Raw genomic sequence first — 24,857 nt, 5'->3', positions numbered from 1 at the left:
GCCTTTTTGCTTTGTAGAGCAGGGTGTGTGTGTGTGCGCGTGTGTCTAAGATACCATTGTGTTTTTGAAAAGGATGACACAGCACTTGGGTAACCGAAGGCAACTTCCCTACTCCGCATGCTCAAGTCAACTCCTGTCCATTCATGCTACCAGACGTACAGGAAGAGCCGGCAGTCGGCCACGAGTCCAGACCTTAGGGTGGAGCAACGTGGCGTAACTATGTGCTTTCACTACAGGACGTGGAAATTAAAACTGAAAACTGTCTTGACACCACATGTACTGTAGTGTCAAACATGTGAATAAGTGTGCTGACTTATTGTTATGTGCTGACAATGCTTTTTTAGTAACTGGCTATAAAATTGAAGGCCAGAAAAAAGAAGAACCTGGGATTTTTTTAGCCTATCATTACATAGTTTACATCGTTACATAGTATCGTTACACAGCATTTACCAGCAGAAATATTCCTGTTATTAAAAAATAGAACTAAGACATGGATACGGTACATCTCTAGCCTTAACAGAATTTGACTTACAAATAAATACGGTCTTTTTGGTTTTGTACAGTAGAGTAGAGGATTGTGTGTGTGTGTGTGTGTGTGTGTGTGTGTGTGTGTGTGTGTGATAGTGGTGTTTAAAAGTGCGACAGAGCAGTCAGTCGTGTCAACTCATTAACTTCCCTCCTACGCAGGCTTAGTCAACTCCGTCAACTGTCCATTCATGCTACTACAGCTAACAGAAGAGCCGGCTATTGACTTACCTAACGTCAATCTCGTAATCCACAAACTAAATCATCCATGAAATGACATTCAAACTTATGGCATGTCATTTGAGTCATATTTTCCCTTTTTCTTGATGTTTCACCTCATGTAGTGGATGAGATACACAGTACACTACACAGCATATTTGTGTCATAATTACAGTACACTACACAGCACATTTTTGTCAAAATTATTCCAGTGAAACAGGTTTAACTCTTCCAATCCCTGCCCTTCTCATCAGTAAACAGTAGATATACCCTGACAAAAAGTAGATGCCCAGAAAAAAAATACACACAGTCCAGCAAGTCCGTTTGTAAATCCTGTCTCCAGTTAAGCAAGAGCGCCTGTGGTGGAGGTGAAAGTGCTAGATTTCATAACAGCGTGACAGGGCTGATTAAGGCTCACACTGCCTGTGTGTGTGTGTGGTGTGTGTGTGTCTCAATTGTGTGGGCCAGTTCAATGAGGTTACGCCAATGTCACGGGTACCATCCATGTCTCATTTCTCTGGTTTAGTCACAATCGATGTGGTGTACTTCAGAAAGCAAAGAAGGGCAACCAAAGCAGTTGAATAGTCCCTTCTGACAATTTCATGTTATCCCGTCTTGCACTGTAATGTCTTGCCCTAAGGTCTCTGTGTTTTGCACTCCCCCATGCATATCCACAATCCTTCAATTCCTTTTTATGTCCAGTGCATGTGAAAAGATTGACAATAGAAGAGAATTTGAATACTGGGCTGGTTTGAAACGACTGGTTAACAACAGCAATGCCTTCTGTAGTTGATATTAGTCACACTTCATTAATTTCTTAATTAATGTCATATATCCCAATCAATCCCTGCACTGACGACAGTCTGACTGGAAATTATATGATTTTATATGCCCTTTTTGTGGCACTTTTTTTCACCTTCATGCAATTAAAACCAATTGTTGAATCAGCTCCGTTGGTGCGAGTTCTGCTCCTTTGATTCATTTGTCTTACATCCCACCTACATGGGGTGAATGTCAAATCAAGATATTTCAACAGAAAAATTAACCGATTCAAGTCCATATTGGTTTCCTTTATGGCAGCAGCGAGACATTTCAAGCCAGTCCATTCGAATCCTCTGTGAGTCAGACAGGTAGGTTAGTGTCTTCTTTTAGGCAGTGGTTCATTGTTATATCTGTGAGGTCAACTACTCATGTCTTATTTTAGGTCGTATGTCACGGTCACCCTTGACACCTGCTCTCTACGGTGGAAATAAACTTGGCAAAATGTGAGCCTCGAAACGTCACTGGCAAATAAATGAAAAATGGTGAGACTCACCAGCCACTCAACGGGGCGGTATTGTTTAGTGTTCAAAATGTACCAGTTACTAGAACCAGTTACAGTATTTTGGCCGGTTAACAGCTGGCTTTATTTTGTATTCCTGTTTGTTGTTACAAACGAAAAATACATACAAGTTTTCCTCACCTTGAATTCACTAAAAAAAGCCATGTTTAGTCATTAGAAACATTTGTAGCTCTTATTGTACTGCAAGCCTTGGGACTTGGGAACCACCGCCTACAATACAGTAAAACCAAGCGAGCATTTTGTCACTTTATTTAAAAAAAGGTTTGCACAGTCCTTTTTTAAAACAATTTTTGTTCAACACCAGGAAATTACACTTTTTGACCACTTTTTGACACTTATCACACCTGCTTCCAAGCTCATCACCTGGGGCAGTGGTCTGGTAACAAACCAAAACAGACAGGTCACCAGCAGGTCAAACAAGCCATCCTTCAGTCAGTAGTTAGATGGGTAGGAGCTGAGAAACAGGCCAGGCTTCAAACCAGTTCAAATTAACCAATTCCAACAGAATCAGAAGTTCATCTACTCTACACAAATTGAGTTTCGATTTTGTGCAGAGCCAGAAGTGTTCTATTTTCATGAGTTAGCGTGGGGGAAATTCCTCTTTTCAGCATGTCACCTGCTAGAGTGTATACAATTGGTTGAAATACCAAGATCATCATTGTTAGGTACACTGTTGTGGTCTGCTGTCCAGTGAATTGCATCAAAAAGAAAAAAAATGAAATCTCCATCAGTTTTCTAATCAGAGTCTGTGTGCCTACTCACAGACCTACATTAATGATTACCCGTCCACAAATGCTACTAGGACATTAATTCTATTTTTTCAGGCACAGCATTTTATAGCCAGCCGTTGCAAACTCAGTGGATGCACTGGGCCATTTTGTTGCATATCTTTATCTTTTTCAGTTTTGTATGACAAATCCTCTACTATTCAATTAACTTCACATTTACACCTGCCCTGGCAGCTAGGCCCCTAGAGAGCCACCAATCCCTGTGCCCTTGCCCGAGAAATGTACAAAGCCATTACTTTCCTGGTTAGACCCCAGGTTTTATAACCAATGTCTATCAGAGCAGCTAGTATGCTGGGGGCATTTAGTTACATAGTGCTTGACATCCCATTTCCTTTTGTGCGATCAGGCCTGCCCAGAGAAGTCGCTGGGCCCCTGAAAATATCTAATTACTAAGCCCATCTTCCCACAAACACGGTTATGATTTTCAATTCATGGTTACACCTGCACTGGCAACTTGGCGTATGGATGCCCCCCATTAGTGGTCCTTGGCTGTACTGAACTCACAAATTGCAAACAAAATCATTCAATTAAATACATATTTTACAAAATCTTTACATTTCCCTAATTTCTGTGGCCTAGCCAGTCATGTTCATTTCCCTCCAACATTTATAGACGATATGCTGATATTGGTTGGCCTAACCAGTCATTACAAAAGCAGCAAATGCACTGGGAGCATATTGATACATTTTCACACCGTTTTCTCCATTACCAGTACAAGATAACTGGGCCTCATCCCCCGCCAGCCATGTTCATGTCCCCCCTCCCTCCCCCCACTTATGGACGCCCCTATTGGTCATTTTTTGTGTACTCACAGTTTGACGTGTCGCTTGTCGGGGTCGGCGCGCACCACCTGGTCCTGCTCGACGTCCGACTCCCCACCCGAGCTGCTCTCGGTGGCGTCCGAGTCAAATGCGGCCTCGGCCGAGCGCAGGAAGGTGCTGCCGCTCAGGTGCAGCCGCTCCAGGTCCGCCGGCACCGCGCCGCTCTTCAGGAAGCTCGCCACGGCCCCCGACGACGACATGGACGACATCAAAGACGACGCACCACCAGAACAGGAAGTGGAGGCAGCGGAGAACGGCGAGGAAGTGGAGGCAGACACGCCAGCAGCGGACGCCACCAAGGCGGAAGTGGAAGGGTCCACATGGCGGCCCCAGGGGTCCGAGACCGAAGCCTTAGCGGAGGCGGCGCTGGCAAGGCGTCCAGACATTCCGCCACCGCCGATACCCATGCTGCCGCCCCCGGCACTTCGCTGCTGGCTGCAGCTGGTCGTCTTCTCCACCAGCCCCGAGACCTGCTGCTGCACGTGCCTCTCCACCTGCTTGGCCTGCACCACCTGCAGCCGCTTGCGCAGGCGCCGCAGACGGCCTTCAATGTCCGCCTGGCGCCGCTGCGTGTGCTGCGTGCGCTCCTGCAGCTGTAGGGCCACTGTGGCTGGGGAGGGGGGCCGTGGGGCAAGGCAGGAGGATGAGCTGGAGGAGGATGCAGGAGGAGGGCCAGGTGGCAGTCCAGGCCTGGGGTCTGTGGACGTGGTGTTGGGTGTGGAGACCGTGCTGCTGGGATGATGCTGTTGCTGCTGCTGCTGCTGCTGCTCGCCCTCTGGCTGCTGCCCTGAAGAAGAAGCAGTGGTGGCAGCGCTCTGGCAGTTCTGGGCAGGGGGCGAAGTGCCATTGTTATGGGGTGCGAGGGAGAGAGAGGGGATGGGGGACGAGGGGCTGGTAGGGGGCTGGGGAGGGTCCTCCACTCCTCCGCCAACCTGAGTGGCAGGTTGCTGCTGCTGCTGCTGCTGGACGTTCTGGTGCTGTTGCACCCCCCTGCCCTGCGGCTGCACCCTCGACAGACCCCCACCGTTCCTGGTCACTGGACCCCCTTTAGGAGCCTGACCCGGTGTCTCCACACCAGCTACAGCCTTCCCAGCACTCCCTCCTCCGTTCACCACCCCAGCGTTGCCGGTGGTGGCGTTGGTAGCCATCTTTTTGGCTAGTCCGTTGATGGGCATATTGTTGCTGTTGCTGTGGTGGTTATTGGGGGTTGTGGTGGTAGAGATGGTGGTGGTGGCGCTACCGGCACCAGCAACAAGGCCAGGGGGGGTCGGCGACGTCCTCTCGCCACCCCCGCTCAGCAGTCCCTGCAGCTGGCCTCCCGTGATCTCCAGCGCTTGCCTCTTGCGGAGCAGCGCCGCCTCTCCGCCGGCCGTGGCGGCAAACAGCCCCACGCCCTGGTGGTGTTGCAGGGTCTGCTGATGCTGGTGGTGCGTCTTGAGCACGGTCTGCTGGATGAGCGACGTGCAGCCCTGCTGCAGCGACTTGAGCGACTCCTTGGCCTGCTGCGTGGACGAGGGGACCGTGGTCACATCGGAGCACAGGTAGGAGGCCACCAGCGGCTGGAGCTTGCCCAGCGCCGGAGGCTTGGGCACAGGCACCGGCAGGGGCGACACGTCCCTGCGCAGCAGCCCCTTGTCCTGGGCACTGGGGTGGTGGTGGTGGTGGTAGCGGTGATGGTGGTGGTGGTGGTGATGGTCAGCCCCGTTGGTGATGCGGCGTTTCGGGGTGACGATGGCAGTGGGGGAGGGGGTGTTGCTGCTGGTTCCGTTGGAGGCGGCGACGACCCCGCCGGTGGAGGTTGCGTTGTGGTGGCAGAGCAGGATGTTGGTGGCGTTGCTGTTGTTCTCGCTGGTGGCGCTGGCGGAGGGCGAGAGGTCGGAGGAGGGCGGTGCCAGCTTGAAGCGAATGCGGTGAGCTTCGGCCGGGGCGTCGGTCAGAGCGGGAGCCATGGCAGCCATGCAGTGGAACAGGGGGACGGAGACGCCACCCCCGCAAACCGCTGCAGCGCCCTCGGACGCCAACCGCTAGGAACGCTAACGCAGGCGGGCCGCGGACCGCTGGCGCGGCGGGCGGTTGCTCTCACTATTGGTCCCAGTTACCCAATCAGCACCTGATGAGGAGAAGGGAGGCACAGGGACGCAGAGAGAAGAAGAACTGAGGGATATGTAGGAGGAGAGGATGGTGGAGAGGGTTAAAAAAGGAGGGATGGATGGATGGGAACGGCAGGAAGGAGAGGAAAATGAAGAGGGGGGTAAAGGGGTGAAAGAAAGATTGAGAAAGAAAGGAAGAAAGAGAAAGAGGGATTGAAAAGGAGTTAGTTAAGCAAAATAGGAGATGAAAGGAAAGAGAAAGACAGCAAGAAAGTGACAAACAGGAAGGACAGAGGGATGGAAGACACATTGCAGACAAGAATTAAACACATGAATTAGAAACAAAAAATGTGTTACATCATGTGACATTTCAATACTTAAAAGGACACATCTGCTTGTAGGCTTACAAGCCTATATTCTTCACAAGTACAGAGAAAAGAAGAACAGCGAGGCAAGCAATAGCAGCCAAGCTGGGGCCCAAATGCTCTCTCTCTCTTCCCCTATCCTCCAGGGTATCTTAACAGCTAAGCAAATTCCACCTAATTAGCATCTACTGCAGCAGTGGTTCTTCCATCTGAAGCCACAATGACATACCGACTAGCCTAGCCATGATGTGATGACACTGACTCAGGGCTTAAGGATATCAGACAAAAGGTGGCCAAAGAAAACATGTCGGGGATGGACTGGAGAAAGGGCCTGAGAGCAGGAGGAGGAGAATGAGGAGGAGGAGGAGGAGAAGGGGTGGCGGTGTTGATGCAATGCCGGGTTTGTTCTGCTGTGTAGGTAAAGCCGCTTGACCATCTCGGGGCCTACTGTCCGGCCTAAAATAAAGAAAACAAGACATGGCGGAGAAAGGGGTGGGGGTGGGGGTTGCGGTGTGGTGTGGTGCAGAATGTAGGCATAGCATTTAAGCCATTTCAAGGCCTACTCTCTGGGCCTAAAATAAAACCATAAAGGGACATAACCCCTTCACCTTTCGCTTGACCTCACAGTTAACACTGTGGAAACAATGCGAACTCATTCACCTGACTAATGTGTTGGGGGGTGGGGAGCTGAACACACACACAAGCTAGAACCCGAACACAGTAATGACCACTACAGCTGTTTGGGAGGGAAAATCCTGTTACGGCCAAGCTTGTGTGAGAGAGCGGCAGCAGAGTGGCAGTCTGCTCCATCGGCTCGCTTTCCCTCCAATGGTGATCGCCTCTACTCCCCCTCCTCCACAAGAACTAGCCATCTGTGGTAGAGGAATTAAGGATGCATCCCTAGGATAAGGGGGCTGAATGCTAGGAGACCAGAGTGAATATGAGAAATGGCCATTTTGTAGTGTGCCCTAAATCTGTGTTAAAAAACACACACACACAACATGAACAACATTAACAACAGCTGTGGAACATATACAACGCATAGGAGTAGAAGAGGTTTTTTTTATTGGGCCGTCATGACGCACGAACTGACTACATACACCTCTCAAGAGTGGCCAATTATAAGGAAATAAATAAATAAAACATCTCTTGGAAGTTCATAAAAAGAGTCTCAAGTCTACAGTCCACATAAGCCAACGCATGTTTAAAGAGTAACATACTGTGGGTCTGACGTAAGACCAAAGTCCAAGGGCTAATAAGCAAGCGCGTGTTTACCACTGGGGATTATGAAGACGGTTGTAAGTTAACTAGGTTAATATGTCAAAGCCAGTCGGGGATCAAACCGGTTACATTCACGCAATCTCTACGTTTTATATAATGTGCGCCTTAATCTAAGATGTCCAACTAGACGACGAGAGCTTCAGCTCTGGTGAGAAAAAAGGGTCTAAAACGGCAACGTTGTAGCTACCGCAGAGTATGCAACGCGACTACGCCATATTTCCTGGCAGTATTATGCAATACCTACATCACACCGTCCACCACATACCAATCATTGAGGGCGGAAAACCCATATGGAAATAAAAACATACCCACTAACATAATTACCTTTCTGAAAACACGCCTGCACGACGTACATGAATGTGCGAATACAATACGCTTCAATAAATCTTCAATACATATAGGAAACAACGACATACTGTTCTTCTCAGACAGTAGGAGACGAGAAGCTTACAGTAAAATAAAAAAGGAGCCCAGCTCGAGCGTACATGACACAGACAGCTCTGTTTTTTTCCCGACATTATGAATGTGAACTCGCGCGGCGCCTAGGTCTAGCAGCTACGCCTAGTTTCATGTTGACTGAGCTAACGATGGTTAGCTAGCCAGAACATGGCCAGTTGCCAAAGGCTTAACCCTTTCATGCAGACACCATGAAAAAAATGTGCAAGATTTTTTATATATTGATTTTCTCACTCATAATGGAGCTAATATGAAGAATCTTTTGGAATTTTTCAAAAATCTCTTTTGATGTGGAAGTTATTTTACTGTCCACATATGTGGACACTGCGCATCAAAGGAGTGAAAAGTTATATAGGCCTATACTGTATGTATTTCAGTTCAAATTAAGCTGTTTTATTCATTTTTATGGTGTTTTATGCTATATAACAACACAATATAACACTTTAACACCATATATCACTGTAATTAACCAACAACAAAAACATATATATAAAAAAAGCATTGTTTATATAGGCGGTCATAGAAAAATATGTGGGAAATTCTTATTGCATGCAAGAAGACAGCCAATGCTGGTGAACAAAAAGCTCAGTTTGATTCAGCATGTACTCTAGCTCAATCCTACATCATTTATGTTGTCCCTGTATAAAAGGTAATGTGAAATTTCCCTCCAGACACATGCGTTCTGTAGTCATTCATCAGCATTTTCAAGTATTTTCTGTAAAAAAAATAGTGTTAAATAGACCCCCTATTATAAATGTAAGTTAATTTACTTACTTTCCATGTTACCTTGTGTCATATTACAACATTATATGACACTTATGCATTATACATTACACTATTTAAGGAACAAAGATGAAACAAAGAGGAAAAAAACCTGTCAATTTAGCAATATTTACATACACAGCTATGGCAAGATTTGTGGGGAAACCTTCTTGCATGTGGAAAAAAACTTAAATTCTGATGAAGACACATCTGTATTTGATTCAGCATGGATTCTAGCTCAATCCTACATCATTTATGTTGTCCCTATATGAAAGGTAATGTGAAATTTGCCTCCAGACACATGCGTTCTGTAGTCATTCATCAGCATTTTCAAGTATTTTCTGTAAAAAATAGTGTTAAATAGACCCCCTATTATAAATGTAAGTTAATTTACTTACTTTCCATGTTACCTTGTGTCATATTACAACATTATATGACACTTATGCATTATACATTACACTATTTAAGGAACAAAGATGAAACAAAGAAAAAAAAACTGTCAATTTAGCAATATTTACCTACACAGCTATGGCAAGATTTGTGGGGAAACCTGTTGTATGTGGAAAAAACCTTAAATTCTGAGGAAGGACACATCTGTATTTGATTCAGCATGGATTCTAGCTCAATCCTACATCATTTATGTTGTCCCTATATGAAAGGTAATATGAAATTTGCCTCCAGACACATGCGTTTTGTAGTCATTCATCAGCATGTTCAAGTATTTTCTGTGAAAAAATAGTGTTAAATAGACCTCCTATTATAAATGCAAGTTATTTTACTTACTTTCCATGTTACTATATGTAATATTACAAATTATATGACACTTTACACATTATATATTACAGTATTTAAACGACACAAAGATGAAAAAAGAGGAAAAAAAAACTGTCAATTTAGCAATATTTACATACACAGCTATGGCAAGATTTGTGGGGAAACCTTGTTGCATGTGGAAAAAAAACTTCAATTCTGATGAATGAAGACAGATCTGTATTGATTCAGCATGTATTCTAGCTCATTCCTACATCATTTGTGTCATTTTGTGGTGAAAGAAACCCGAAATATGCCTATAGACACGTGCGTGAAAACACTAATTTTAGGTAGTTTTTTTCTTGAATTTATTAAATTAAAAGTGTTAAAAATGTGTTAAATATGTTAAAAATAATTTATTTTCACACTATAATCATTATAAATGCTCATAACATTAAGTATTTGCCCAAAATGAGCAGAATATTCTCACGGTAATCATAAATAATATGTTTATCATTAGACTCCCTTGATGCGCAACGTCCACATACGTGGACAGTAGCTTTATATTGTATAAAAACCTACCTTTATTGTAAATTTGGATTTTAACAACATAGACTTCTCAAGTGAACTGTACTAAACATCATAATATTTTTTAAAACCTGAAATTGCCCTTTGGTGTGGTTGATTTTCAGATATAAACATGCTTGTTATGGTCATAATTCACATCGGTGGATTTCTTAGATTGATGATGTCATCAAACACTTAATATTTAGTGCAAAAAGTTATAACTGCTGTTAAAGTATTGTAATGAACCTCATGGTACTTCCCATATACAATTTGGAAAAAAATAACCACTATTTACCTATCTAAAGTGGGGTTAGAATTACTGTCCACGTATGTGGACACCGTGCATGAAAGGGTTAAGTTGGCAATGGCGCAAAGTAGACCACCGTCTTTCTTCATAAATAGTTCAGTCATGACTCAACTGTTAAAATGTTAATGCACTATGTTGATTAGAAAGATTCGACTGGTAAAGAACAGACGCCGCCGCCGTTTTTGCATTATGTAAGAAACGCGGAAATGTCCACACACTACTGGGTTAACCATAACTAACGTCGCTTCACCATCTTTTTTATGTTAGCACGCTAGCAACCCAATTTATCCGTAGGCTAGGTTGACTGGTTTCCTATTCTTTTCCGGGAAATTTGGATAATAAATAGCTTAACTTGTACAGACAAGACGCATAATAAAATTGCATACGAGAAAACGAAATTCATATGGCTTGTGACGCTCAGTTAAAAATAATCCGCACGAACCCTCAAAAATGAATGGAAGTTTCTGCACTTGAACCATGCATCAATATTAGCCAGTAATGTGGACGTTGTTTTAGCAGGATTTATGTCTAACCACGCAGACGAGACAACGCATTATATTAAGTAGGATTGTCGTACGTATATGTTGGCAACTAAATGATGCACAGTAAATCATATGTCTAAAACTGCAACAAATGAATAGTAAAATCCTCAATACATTTGCGTTACCTAAGACCGTGTTGTAGGCATCTAGTCCGTGTTGCTGGTTACCCAAGTTTAGCCGACAGGGTAAGCTTTATAAACCATGAAGAATTAGAGATATAGATCTCAATGCATTCTTACTAACAGCGTGCTTTAATCACGCGAATCATATAACGCTGATGCATCAGTGACCACACAGAACTATTTGGGTATTTATTTAAAGCAAAATGTAATGTTTAATAAGCATGGTTCGGGCGGTGGGAACGTAAAATAAGACAGCAGCCCAACTGGTGTAGCTTATTAGCTAACCAGCTAACAAAGAAAAAGGAGGAACCTACCACGTGATGAGGTGCACTGTCCGACAGAATTTCAGCCGTAATTCCGTGTGGATTGCGAACCTAAGGAAAATATCCACAAGAACAAACAAACATCGCCTTCTTATATAGCCATTTCCATCCTCCTTCACAAATATAGTCCGTTTCCATGCACCCCCGCTTTCAGGAAGCCTTTCGTTTTCGCTCCGGTTTCACGAAATGGGCGAAACTACACCTTGCTGCCGCTTCTTTGAAATATGGGCTGCAAGTCAGAAGAAAATGGTTATATCCAGTCGAATATACAGCGAGGTTTGGTAAATAAACTGTTCGTTATATATATTCGAATATTTATTAGAATAGGGAGATGCAAACAACCAGTTTCAGAATTATTTTTTCCATCGCTAAAGGGAGAGACGCACAAAAGATGGCGGCTCGTCCCTCTCCATCGGATTTGAGTCTGACGAACGCAAATGCGGAGTGCTGGTTGTAGGCGGGAGACATATCTCAAGCTGGCCGCTGGGGTACAGAATGGTAATTGCAAGGACTCTTCTCTGCCGCCGCTAGGGGGAGTTATTACCACAATTTTTAATGGGCCTAGTCCAACGCCAAAAACTGTTATTATTCAGTGAAGAGAGACCTGAATAACAACATTGCTGTCTGTGATCTATCTACACTAGCATGACGGCATGGCAGTAGGCTACGACGTGGATGCTTTCTGGTATGAGTAGGCTATAATGCTTAACACGGTTGAAATGACAGCTCATATCTCTTAAGATTATTTTTAAAATAATAATACAGAGGTGGGCCTATAGGTCCTTCCTTGGCCAAGAAATATCTTAAATAAAGATGCCCTGTTTTCTTTCTTTCTTTCTAGCCATGCAGCGTTATGCCTACCTGTGAAATCTACCATACCAGACATTTTCTGAGCATATGTGCTGTCTTTGTCATTCTCTGCAGGTGTGGGTGTGTGTGACCAGAGAGCTCTATTTTTGTATCCTCTCTGACCCGCTTCTCTTCTCGGCTGCCATGAGAGCACTAAACTCCAGGTGCTTCACACAGGCAGCATGTTTGCTTTCATTGGGGGGCTCTGTGGGTGGGTGGGGGATCCTCTTTTGAATTCTCTCAGCTCTGAAATATGGATTTTAATGGTCATGGTTCCTTTGTAGGCCCACCAATAGGCTGTACAATAAATAAAGTCCCTGCCATTAAATAGGATAGGCCTATGTGTGGGGGGTTTGTTTGTATGTATCCACTTTCAGGTTTTCATTGCTGTATAAATGTACTGGAATAGGACTGAAGAATTTTGCTTTTTCTTTTTGTTTCGTTTAATTTTTACTGCAGTTTTTTTTTTTTACTTGACAGTACAGAGCAGTCTGGTCTTGTGTTTGCCCGGGTCAGAATCAAAATGCCATTCTGGTCTATCTAAAAATAGAACACCTTACTGGTAGTCACAGGACTCGCAAGATGGCTTTCTCAACCAATTAGGATGGCCCGGCTCTGGCTCCGTCTGAGTCACTGACTGGGCAGTTAGCTGAGGTCAGCCTAACACATTACATTACATTACATTACACTTAGCTGACGCTTTTATCCAAAGCGACTTACAGATATTACAGACTATTGGTTGCAGCCCCTGAAGCAGTGTTAGGATAGGTGCCTTGCTCTAGTCTAGGGCAGTGTTTCCCAACCAGGGGTACGTGTACCACTAAGGGTAGGCTACGCGAGCACATTGCAGGGGGTACTTGGAAAAGTGTTATTATTATAACACATGTATGGAGCAGCCACATCAGGACTGAGAAAATGAAATAGAAAATTAATTAGGGGGTACTCATGGCACAACTAAGATGCTTAGGGGGTACGCAAGACAAAAAAGGTTGGGAAACACTGGTCTAGGGCACTTCAGACATGGAGGAAGGGATTGGTAAAGGATGAACCTGCAACCCTGTGATCGACAGTCCAACTCCCAAATTATTCCACCACAGCTGATTACATTCATCATTAGTTGGTCAGGCTGTCTGACAGCATTTTTGCCTTATTGTCTCTTCCTCTGTGCTCAAACATTCTGGGCAGTCATGGGTAGGCTGTTCGACTCCTGACCCACCAGGTTGGTGGGGGTAATAATTAACCAGTGCTCTCTGCCATCCTCCTCCATGACTGAGGTAGCCTGAGCATGGTACCGTCCCGCCGCACTGCTCTCTTGGGGCGGCATTGGGGGAGGCTGCCCCCTTGCTGCCCCCTTGCACGGGGTGAGGCATAAATGCAATTTCGTTGTGTGCACTGTGTAGTGTGCACTTGTGTTCTGTGGAGTGCTGTGTATCACAATGACAATGGGAGTTTGGAGTTTCCCAGGTGGGCTTTGCAGTGCGATATTAGCATTACCTAGCCTGGGAACTCCCATACTGCCTTCCGTTCTACACAATCGTTTCGTGACTTGTGATTAGGTCTGGTGTTAACCAGGCAAAGCATTACCTAGACTGGTGCAAAATGTGGGGTGAAATTCACATTGACTGGAGCTTAAACACATGCTGGGGGACCTCTGAGGTGAATTTCTATTACAGCAGGGACAACTTATTTTTTAAAATAGAAAAGAAAAAAGTCCGCTACGACCATGTTTTTTTTTTTTTTTGCTTTCACTTTTTTATTTAAAAAATAAATTAAAAGTGGTTTTGTTGTCATGCTCCCAGGTCAGATGTTTGGGTGTGCGGGATTTAACCTTCTCTTTCAACCACTTTTTTCCCCTCACTTTCATTTTCATACCATGCAACTTTCCCGCACCATGCGGCCTTGCACGGTGCAGTCAAGGAAACATGGTACTAAATCAGTGTGTGCATTCCAATATGCGACCTTGTGTCCTCCACTTGTGCTTGTGGCCTCACGTTTTGCTGATGCCCCGCCTCCTGGAGAAAACAATTAAGTTTCCCCGCTGTCAGCCTAGCCAAAAGAATTTTTGGGGGACTATTCTTCATTCACCATCCAGTTTGCAAATGAGAAAATGGCTTTACAATTGAGTTTTTTTTTGAGATATTGAAATATAATGCTTCTGTCAGTGATGTCATCACGGCGTATTACTTCCTGGTACGAGGCCACAAGCACAAGTGGAGGACGCAAGGTGACATATTGGAACGCATTCTGTGGCTCCTGCTGTATATGTCTTGTGGGTAGCCGTGGTCTCGTGATTAGGGAGTTGGTCTTTGATTCTGGGGGTTGGGTTCAAATCCCACCTGCCCTCTCCCTACAACTTCATCCATGGCTGAAGTGCCCTTGGGCAAGGCACCTTACCACACATAGTTCCAGGGACTGTAACCAATATCCTGAAAAATAACAACTACAAGTCACTTTGGATAAAAGCGTCAGCTAAGTGTAATGTGATCATAATGTAATGTGATGTCTCCATAGTAGTGCTTGTAATGTGTCATGTGGCCCAAGACTGGCAGCACTGAGAACAGTAGGCCTGCAGCTGGCTTCAGACTTCTCATTGATCCTGCATCTTGATCAGATCGACCAATTATGAAGTGCATATGCCTTCGTGTGGGATTACAAGTGTTTAAGGCAGTGGTTCTCAACCTTTTTTGACGAAATGCCCCCTTGGCCTCATCACCAGTCTCCTGACGCCCCCATTAGTATTAAAAAATCAAATGGACTAAATCCGCCCAATGGCAACTAAGCACCGCCCTATCTCAGCTGTATCCTTCTCAATGCCCCCCTAGAGCTCTCCAACGCCCCCTGGGGGGATGTACCGCCCTCGTTGAGAAACACTAGTTTAAGGCCTACAAGCCTACTCATCTTCAGATGACCAGTTTTCACATTTACACTATGCTTTACCAAAACTACAACATTTGGTTGCTTCAATACTCTTATCGCTTTGGTTCGTAAGCTTTCCGACCCCGCAAAGTCCCCCTACATAGGCCACCCCCTCCACCAAACCAAACTTCTACATGTATAGACACACAAAACATTTATTACTCTTGCTCGAGACATTAATCAATACCTTTATGATTTTACATGGGGAACGAAACGTGTTTTAATTATAATTATAATGTTCACCAGCAGAATTTTGGTCACAACCTCAATGCCTTCAAAATTCTGCAGACTCCCTGCAATCTCTGTGCCCTCTACAAGGGGAATCCGCACCCCAGGTTAAGAACCACTGCTCTTTGGTAATGTGACATGGGTTTGTAACTCAAAATACAACACACGGGGCACAACATTTTAAAGTTTATTATAATCATAATAATAACATGTATTCTTATTATGACCATAATTTCAATCATTATTGTTCCTTTTTTTAATCACAGGCAATAATTATAATAATAATAGTGCACTGTTATACCTAAATTATGATACAGATGTCTCTTTTTCATCATTTTTGTTCTTTGTTCTCACCCTTTTTGAATTTGAAAAGGAAAACCTTGCTCTGTTGACATACGGATGTAATACACAAGCTTACGTACAATCTTCACAAGAATGAGGAGCAATGGAGATGAGCTCATGGCATAACGACACAATGTCTTTTTTTTAGAAAGGCAAACAATGTGTGATGTAACAGCAGTAACTGGTGGTACAGGTCGAGAGACCAGTGAAGAGGGAACAGAGAGATTTAAAATACAAAATAATGAAAAAGAAAGGGAGCAGACACATACAGTATATAAAGTGAATAGTGGTGTGCCTTGGATCAAAATCAAGAATGTCCCACATTGCTTTAGAACCTCAGAAACGTTTCAGTGATGTCAAAATGCTTTCGCCAAGGTTTGATATTGTAAATTAAACCAAACAATCTGGGAATCTGTGACAGACTGCCAACATTCCTCAATTTCCCTTTGGGATTAATAAAGTAACCCTCCTACTTAATTTCTCTTTGTTCAGTGTCCTTGTTTTCTTCTGCACCTCACTGCGTTGGGGGAGTCTACAACTAGTGATTCTCCAACTGTGACCTGGGGCCCACTAGTGGGCCGCGGCGGTATTCCAGCTGGGCCCTGACTTCATTTTCTAAAAATCTAAATAATATGTGTTGCTGTTTACTATTTATTTGAGTTGTATTATTTTTTACTGGGCAGAGGTGGGCCCAAACATTTGTGAAAATGTCAAGTGGGTCCCAAGTTGGAAAATGTTGGCAACCCCTGATGTTGACACTTGTATTGGATATTTCATCAGCTGCCGTTGCAACTGGTGGGCAACGGGGAATTCCAGAGATCATGCTTGGTCACGTGACGTCACAAGGGCATGACCATCACCTCAGAGCAGCCAGCAGTAAATCTACTTATAGAAGAGCCTGTTGACTTTGTTTTAAAAATCAGAGTAAGGTCCTTCTATTAGGATTTACCACTTACTCAGAGTAGCCTTACTGTAGATGGGCCTGTCGACGGACCTTATCACTCTTTGCTGAAAACACTCAACTACATCATAACACCATAGCTATGACAATATAAAGGAGTCTTAGGTTAAAGACTTTGTCATTACCATTTTGGTGACAAAAAAGGTTATAACAGGGGGTCTGTGTTAAAGGGGTTAAAGTCATTCATGTCAGGTGGCTTCTAACAAAAGAATGTTAAGTCTGCAGCACTGATTCGAGGGTCAAAACCTTTTTGGAAACAAATACGATACCTCAAGTAATGCTGCAGACTGAACTTTTTTTTGGTGAAATAAATTCCATGTATTTCTCCTGCACCTGGCCAGCCATGGTGAGATATGCACACATTTCTATCTTTCAACAAAGTTTCTAAAACGCCTGTGAAATATCCCCCTTTGTAACAGAATACACTGCTTCCTCAGTAACATCCAGGGGTCAATCCAGGTCCAGCATGTCATAAAAATCCCTATTAGAATAACAAAATCACTATTTTTTCCAACAGCTACAGTACAGTAACCCCAATCATGATCCCAGTCATCATACAAGTAGGCCTACCAGCTAATTGGTGAACTGGACCGGTGTTTTGTCGGGACAGGCAACGATATCAAGATGAGCTACCTTTACATGGGTTCTAAATTTGTGTTTGCCCCTGGCTGCGCGAACCTAGCTGCGCACAACTCAACCTCTGATTGTTGGAAACCGCTGTTGCTCACGTGGTTGGCTGCCAGTGTCTTGACCCTCTTCACAATATCGTGTTTACAAACACAGCGAACCCATGTATAGGCTGTTAACATAGCCCAAGCACAAGCCCAAATCCAGGCCCAAATCCAACCATAGGCCCTCGGTTTTCTACTGTGTGGTGTAACAGCTCGGTTGCTCAGCTCGACTGGTAGTTCACATCGACACAATGCCGATGTTGTTAACTGTACAGTTAAAGGGAATGCATGTCAGGGGTTTCACTTCCTGAAGCATAGGCTACTTGTAGATCTCCACAACATCTCCAAATAGTTTTTCAGATTTGTATGCTCTAACAACGTGACGCTATACCTGCCTCACTTGTATATTGTGTCTCTCAAATGTGCATAAAAAATAATTCCACATGTGCAAGTCTAAAAAGGAAATTGGATGCAACCTACACACACACACACACACACACACACACACACACACACACACACACACACACACACACACACACACACACACACACACACACACACACACACACACACACACACAAAGCTGTCATCTCTAGGTTAAGTGCATGTGACAGTGAGATATGTAAGATGTCAATTTGTAATTGCCTTCCCATCCTGTGTCTCCATGTCAGTGTATTCTTATGTCTGAATAATAACATTTGTGCTAACAAGAAGTACTTAAATATGCTCCTTACAGAACTTGCACGGACGGTGGCACAAAATACCAAATAAATAAAAAATATATATCAATGGAAACATACAAACAACAACATACTGATATACAGAGACTGAAGTACTTGTGCTGAAATCATTTTCCCCCTCAAAAATATACATGTATATGTAAATAATAAATAAAATAAAACAATCGATAAAAAATATAAAGACAGACAGCTTTGCTCTGGAACCATAACAACAACGGTGGTACACATGTTGAAGTAAATGTAACACAGTTCATTCAACACCCAGAGAGTAGGACCAGCACGATGAGTGTTAAACGTCACTCTTTACGTGTTGAATTAACACTGTACAATTTACTGTATTTAGGACAGAATGTAACAAGTATCCAATGAGCAGTGATATACCAAATGTATCCATTAGTTATAATCTAGGGCCACATCTTCCAAATGACCTGGCCAATTCAACCAGGCGAGCTTTCAGCCAACCAAGCACCTGTCTGAATTGAACAAGTAAAACCAAGTCATTTGGAATGTGTGGAACTGGATTGTAACTAATGAATCTGTTTTGCCCATCGCTGCCAAGGAGCTTAGCTGTCAAGCTCACACTATCCCAGTTGCTTACAGCTATTATAGCCTAGCCATGCCAAGTGTACATTTCCAGTCAATTCACATTGTGGCAAGGCCATACAGCTAAACTGCTTGGATAACACGACCTGTATGAACGACAACCTTCACATAGTCTTCAATGAGTATGTCATAGCTACAGGAAAGAGAGATACGTGTCCTAAGCACTCCCCATAGACGACTATAGGTGGCCTATTGAGTTTCTTCTTCCTTCCCTGGTCTGTAATGATCCCGGATCAGTTGCATAATTACACTGAGAGGAAGACCGAGGATAAAGCAGTGCCCTTAAGTCTGAAAGGGGATCAGTGGGAAACACATATATCATTAAATACATTGCAACATCATAACAGTAGGCTACAGTTGGAAAAGACAGACAGACAGACAGACAGGCGGCTTTACCATGTACGTGGGTGTACCTAAAATGGAAGGGAAAAAAACAGGGGCTGATGCAAGACGATTGGCTAGGACTGTAGGTGAGAATGGATATGGGTGATCTTGATTGGTTGATTGGTTTTCCTTTTTTATTCCCCTTTTTTGTTGTTAATTCTCTTTTTAAAATTTATTTCTGTATTTTTTTTCTTTTCTTCAAAGAAACAGACGACAAAAGCACTCACAGTTCTTGGAGCATGTCTGTGTGTGGGAGGGACAGTAGCCACTATTGGACGTGGAAAGAAAAGTCCTTTTCTTTTCCTTTCCAACTGAGTGGGTGAATACTATGGATAAATGCATACAAGCACGTAGAGCAGGAATAATCCCATCGCTCCGCATGTGAAGTCCTGGAGTATTTTTCGTGAAGGGAAACACAATATTTTTATTTCCTTAATATTCAGTATATCGTTCATTTTTCTTTTCCTTTTTTATATGGTGATATTTGTTTTTTTTAAATCAAAAAATATGTTTTTGTTTTGCTTTTGTTTTCAACATCTGGAGTCCCGTAAGCACATCCTGACACTGTTTGGAGTCTGTTCAGTCTTTTTGGGGTCCTGCTTGCGTCCATTAGGGTCGACATATGACCCACAAAATGTCCATTTCACTTTGAGGACAGTGAACAATCCAGACAGGAAAAAAACATCTCCAAGTTGGCCCAAAGCAGTTCCATCTCTGCAAATCTCCAGTTCTTTCTTCTTCTTATCTTCCTTCTTGCTCTTCAAATAAATAATCTTAAATAATTATCACAAATTAAAAAATATAGTATCATGACATTCACTTGGTTAGCTTAATCCACGTTTTGCAGCAACAGGGACTGAGATGAATCAAAGTCTATATAATATTATAATATGCTTTTGATCAATATGGAAGGAGGGAGAAGTCCCTGGAGATGGACGTGTGCGTGTGTTTGTGTGCGAGCGTGTGTGTGTGTGTGTGGGTCACAGGTTTTTTTTTTTCTTCTGAGTATGGTCCTAGCTCCATGGGCTCCGCATATATTCCTCGTTCGGTGGATGACACATTATTTATTAGATACTAGTTCCCTGGGCACCTCACCTTTAGGCTCAGGGTAGCTGAGGTTTCAAAGCCCAACCCTCTTCCACCCAAAATCGTGAATCCTAGACAACCCAAAACCCCGACACCCCAACACACAGACCCCCCAAACCCCATATACTGACACCCATACCCAAATCGTGAAATTGCTTGAAGAAGGTACCTAGACCAAGACATTGCAAATAAACTTGCATATGAGGCAAGACCAAAGGAGTTGTGCATGAAAAAGACCCATACCCTAAGCCCCATGGGTTCCCGTCTGATGTCTCCAGCCACAGTGGTATTGTATTCGTTGGGGAGGGCTAACAGTTACTGGCTTCTCTGTAAAATCACTAATGTGAAATACAGAGCTCACTTTCTCATGTCGGGTTTCATTGTAAATAATTATAAAATAGGATGTTTAAAATCATAATTATAATGGAGGATGGTGAGTCAAATTCTGATGTAGGACCCTGTTCCAATGGGTTGGGCTCCAGACCTTAGAACTTTGTGGTCATTGCAAATGCACACACAGGGCATTTCCCAAAGTCTAGTGTGCGTCCTTCAAAGTGTATCTGCTTTCGTAATCACACCCAGTGACTGGATACTCTTTGGTGAACTCTGCGGAGTATCCAATCACTGGGTGTGACTAATTAGGCTGACACACTTCCAAGGCTCATACACTTGACATTGGGAAATGGTGACAGACACGTCTATGCGCGCACACGCACACAGACAGACACACACACACACGTGCACACACACACACTTTCAGGCTCTGACCACACGTTAGAGAGCACAGACACCTCCTGTGTGTTCCATGTCATGGCTAAGAGGTTCGATGGGCTTGTTATTGCGTGATAGGCTGCCTGCCAAAGCAGAGCTCTGATTGGCTGGCCATTAACAGCCAATGAGGGTGAAGGCACCCTTCTTCATGAGGCCTTCCCAATATCTATCCTCCAGGCGTTTCCTCCATCCTCCAGCCTATTCTGTCTCCCACGGAGGAAACCAAGAAGGAATCAAAGGAGGACGGAGAAATAAGACAGAGTGAAAGAATCACCACACACTAATTTTTCAACCAGTCTTACTGTTTACTTGTTTCGGTAACAATATATTTTAACAGTCCTTTAATCACTATCCTTACTCATTAGGTACAGTGGAATGACTGATGTAATAACATGTAAGTACAAGTGTAGTACATGTTATTACATTGTAGTCACAATGTGTATTTTTGTGTATGAACATATTGAGGGTTCCTTGGGCCTCAGTTCAGCCCTTTGCCTCCCTGGAAGAATTCAACACTTTGGCAAAGTATTATAAAAACCACTTCATAGAACATTGTGGTCATTCTTGTCATTATGGTATGCGATAGAATTAGTACGGGGTCTTGACTAGACAACCAGATGCGATAGAACTAACGATGCGGTCTTGACAGAATTAGTAACAGCACTTTGCCAGAAAGTTAGAAAAGAAGCTACTTGGACGCCCGCACGCCCGCATGACATCATAGGTGTCCTGCTCTTGGGGAATAAAGGACACCTGATCAGCCAATCAGAAGACGTTCCATCTGGTCATCGGGTGATAAAGATACATAAATAGACGATGTAATAACATATACAGTTGTACTTACATGCTATTACACCAGTTATTCCACTGTACCTAATGAGTAAGCAAAGCCCCTTTAAAATAAAGTGTTACCCATGTGTCAACCAGTGCGGTCTTCCTGACACCTGACAGAAGAAGTTGAACACAGGTCGAAACGTGTAATAAAACACAATGAGCAGAACCAGTGCATGGAGATTCTTCCACTTTGTTTGATGCTCCTTTGATCCCTCCTGCAGCCATCCTGGTGACTTGGATGTGAGTACACACCTGGGGTATATTTATGGAAAGCGTAGTTGTTAGCAGTTAGCAACTTCGGTAGTTGCCAATGGGAAATTGCATTGCAACCAACGAAGTAGTTAACGTAGTTAGCAACTACGCTATCCAGAAATGCACGCCTGATGCATACACACCTAATACCGAATGTAATGCAATGTAATGTAATGTAAAATGCTACCCTTAGAAAGGAGGAATCAAGCGTCAGATGAAGGCCTCCTTATGCGACATCTCGCCTCCCTCCTTCATCTCACCGTCAGGACGGAGGCTGGAGGAAGCACCAGAGGAGGGATATTGGTATGTCCTCCATATGTGCATCCAGGGCTCTAAATTAACTCTTGAAAATATGGGCGGTAGATGTTGATATTACTAGCCAAACACACACTCTCTAATGAGTCAAAGTGGCTAGTAAGTCTTCTTTTCTACCAGCTGAAATTTCACCAGCATTTGGCTGGGTGGCGTGTGTTAATTTTGAGCCCTGTGTGTGTGCCTCCAAGCTACAGGAAGCTGATGAGGGTACTGGAGGAGGTGCATGTGCTACGTACATGTGGCCATAACTCAGTGCATTTGATAATGACCACAAACACAGGTCATCTAACTCTATAGACCTTGGGGTGAGGTATTTTGTGGGGTGGGGTATTGGGAAGTTTGGGGTAAAATATAATCATATTTTCTATACTGTACTGGTTGACAATACCTTGCATATGAGGGGTCAGTCCTGGGTTTTTATTCATTTCTGTGTTGGTTGGTGTATAGGCTTAAGTGAGGATGGGGTAGGGGGGTGTAAGCGTGCAGTATTAAACTGATAGGTTTGGTTAAATTTAGAGAAGGGGTATTGGGTACGTTTACTGTACTAAACTGGAAGAATGATTTTGGGTAAGTTTGCCATAAACTGGTATTTTCATTTTAGGCCTTGTATAGGGGATTTCACTTCAGACAAAGTATAGTATATGAGCATCTGAAACCAGCAGGAAGGAAGTGCATTGTGGCATTCCTCGAGTGAATCTCAATATCCATCCTTCAATCATTTCCTCTGTCCTCCAGTCTCTGTTTGACACTGGGTGCTGGTCCTTTCTTGTTGCTTGCGGCCTCTTGACAAGAGCCGCAGAAGCCCAATTCAAAGGTCACTATCTCCACTGCAATCGGGATACAGTTGCTCTGGGGTGCATTTCTCAAAAGCATAGTTGTTAACCAGTTAGCAACTTGGGTAGTTGTCAATGGGAAATTGCATTGCAAATAACAAAGTAGCTAACGTAGTTAGCAACTATGGTTTAGAGAAATGCACCCCTGGTCAGGCTGACAGAGGGGAAACTGTATTGTTTCCTCCACAGAGGCGGGGCAACACCAAGGCAAGAGGCCACAAGCAAGAGGAAAGGATGGGAGGAAGTAGTTTGGCATACACTGCCTCCCTGCCCTGCGGGGAGGAAACAAGGAAGTGAGGAGGACAGAGGAATCAAGCATCATCTGCACTCTCGCTTCCCTGGCATCTGATCTCACCTCCCTACTACACCCTCATACTCTCGTCACCTTCTCCTGTATTGTAGACGTAATGATCAGTGACATCGAGCCTCAAGGCTGGGGGGACGAACGGAGGAACAAACTGGAGGAAGGATATTGATATCCAACCCTCGTCACAGATGAAATCGTTGACATCTATACATGTACACGTAAATCTATATGTCTATGGACGAGATGTTTTCCGCCCATGAGTCCCTTGACTGGGAATGGATGCATGCAGTCCATCCATATGGGTCATTTTCGATCACTTATTTATTATCAGTATTTGGTCTTGTTGCTATCATGGCTGAGCACCTTTTCAAAAAAGAGCACAAAAAAACAAGAAACAAAGACGGAAAAAATACCATCATCCTGTGCTGATGTTTGTTCTTGTGTTGTGTGCAGAACTATCTGAAAGAATATGTCAAGAGCAGAGCTATATAAAGTAGAAGTAGGAGTACTCTTACAGATGTAATTACAACACTAGTAGTAGCCTATATTACATAGTTGAAGCCATAGTAAATAATTACATCTATAAGAGTACTTCTACTTGATTACAACTCTGGTGAAGAGTGAGTTCCCGGGGTTTTTGAGAAGGAGGAGCTTATTTGTGTGTTTCATGCTGGGTCGGTGGATTGGTTGGTTTTCGTTTTTTTGTGTGTGTTTTTTTCTCTCTCTTCATTCGTGGCTTATCCAAAGAGTCTAGCTATAAGCAGCTGGATTTCTTCAAAGAGTTTGACACTGAACTCTCAAAGAAGAACTCCAGTTGCTCACAGCTGAAGTGTTTGGATAAAGCATGAACTGGATGCAGTGATGGACAACCTGGACTCAAAACCTGAAATCCAGTGCCACATATTCCAAATGACCTGGTGTTACCTGTCCAATTCAATAAAGTGATTGCCCCAATGCAGCACCTCCATCGAAAGGTTGAAAATTCTTTCAACTCTTGGCCGATCCCCACTGTGCTTTCCCTAGGGCACATCCGTCAATCACACCCACCATCATGCATCGGCGAACGAATGTGTGTGATCCCAGCTACTGAATTAGTGCACTCATCTGGTTGAATTGGACAGGTAAAACCTAGTCCTTTGGAATATGTGGCACTGGATTATATATTCTGAATCCGGGTTCCCCATCACTTCTTGGATGCAATGGGGATCTTCACCGACATCTTCATTCAGGGCTGCGATTGGGTGCCGTTGGACGACAGGAGACGTGTCCTCTCCTTGCCCGACCCCCTGCGCTGAAGCAAAGGCCCACCGTCTCCTCCTCGATCTGTCCAATCACAGCGGTCCGCACCGCCTTCTGATCGACGCGAGTTCTGCCTCGTTGGGGTGCCGGGTGGTCGGCCGTTCTTCTCATCTGGATGAGAAAGACATTACATTACAGTACAATGTGGGGTTAGGTGCCTAGCTCAAGGGCACATCTGCCCAGAATGGGAGGTGTACAGAGAG

General features: G+C 44.0%; 2 protein-coding genes across 3 annotated transcripts in view; both read right to left on the bottom strand.

Moving 5' to 3' along the window:
• Positions 1–5,751, bottom strand: part of kansl1a (KAT8 regulatory NSL complex subunit 1a) — a 35,603-nt gene extending 29,852 nt beyond the window's left edge. For both annotated transcript variants that reach the window (XM_063221551.1, XM_063221552.1), the window contains exon 1: positions 3,687–5,751. In XM_063221551.1, the coding sequence (XP_063077621.1) occupies positions 3,687–5,653 (1,967 nt within the window). In that variant the 5' untranslated portion in view covers positions 5,654–5,751. The remainder of the gene's footprint in view (positions 1–3,686) is intronic.
• A 17,964-nt stretch (positions 5,752–23,715) lies between these two features.
• Positions 23,716–24,857, bottom strand: part of brsk1a (BR serine/threonine kinase 1a) — a 41,841-nt gene continuing 40,699 nt past the window's right edge. The window contains exon 21 of the mRNA XM_063221549.1: positions 23,716–24,765. Coding sequence (XP_063077619.1) covers positions 24,581–24,765 — 185 coding nt within the window. The 3' untranslated portion in view covers positions 23,716–24,580. The remainder of the gene's footprint in view (positions 24,766–24,857) is intronic.

This window comes from Engraulis encrasicolus, chromosome 17, assembly GCF_034702125.1.
Source record: "Engraulis encrasicolus isolate BLACKSEA-1 chromosome 17, IST_EnEncr_1.0, whole genome shotgun sequence".
Lineage (NCBI taxonomy): Eukaryota > Metazoa > Chordata > Actinopteri > Clupeiformes > Engraulidae > Engraulis > Engraulis encrasicolus.
Note: the sequence above shows the minus strand (reverse complement) of the source record. Positions and strands in the feature narration are given on the sequence as shown.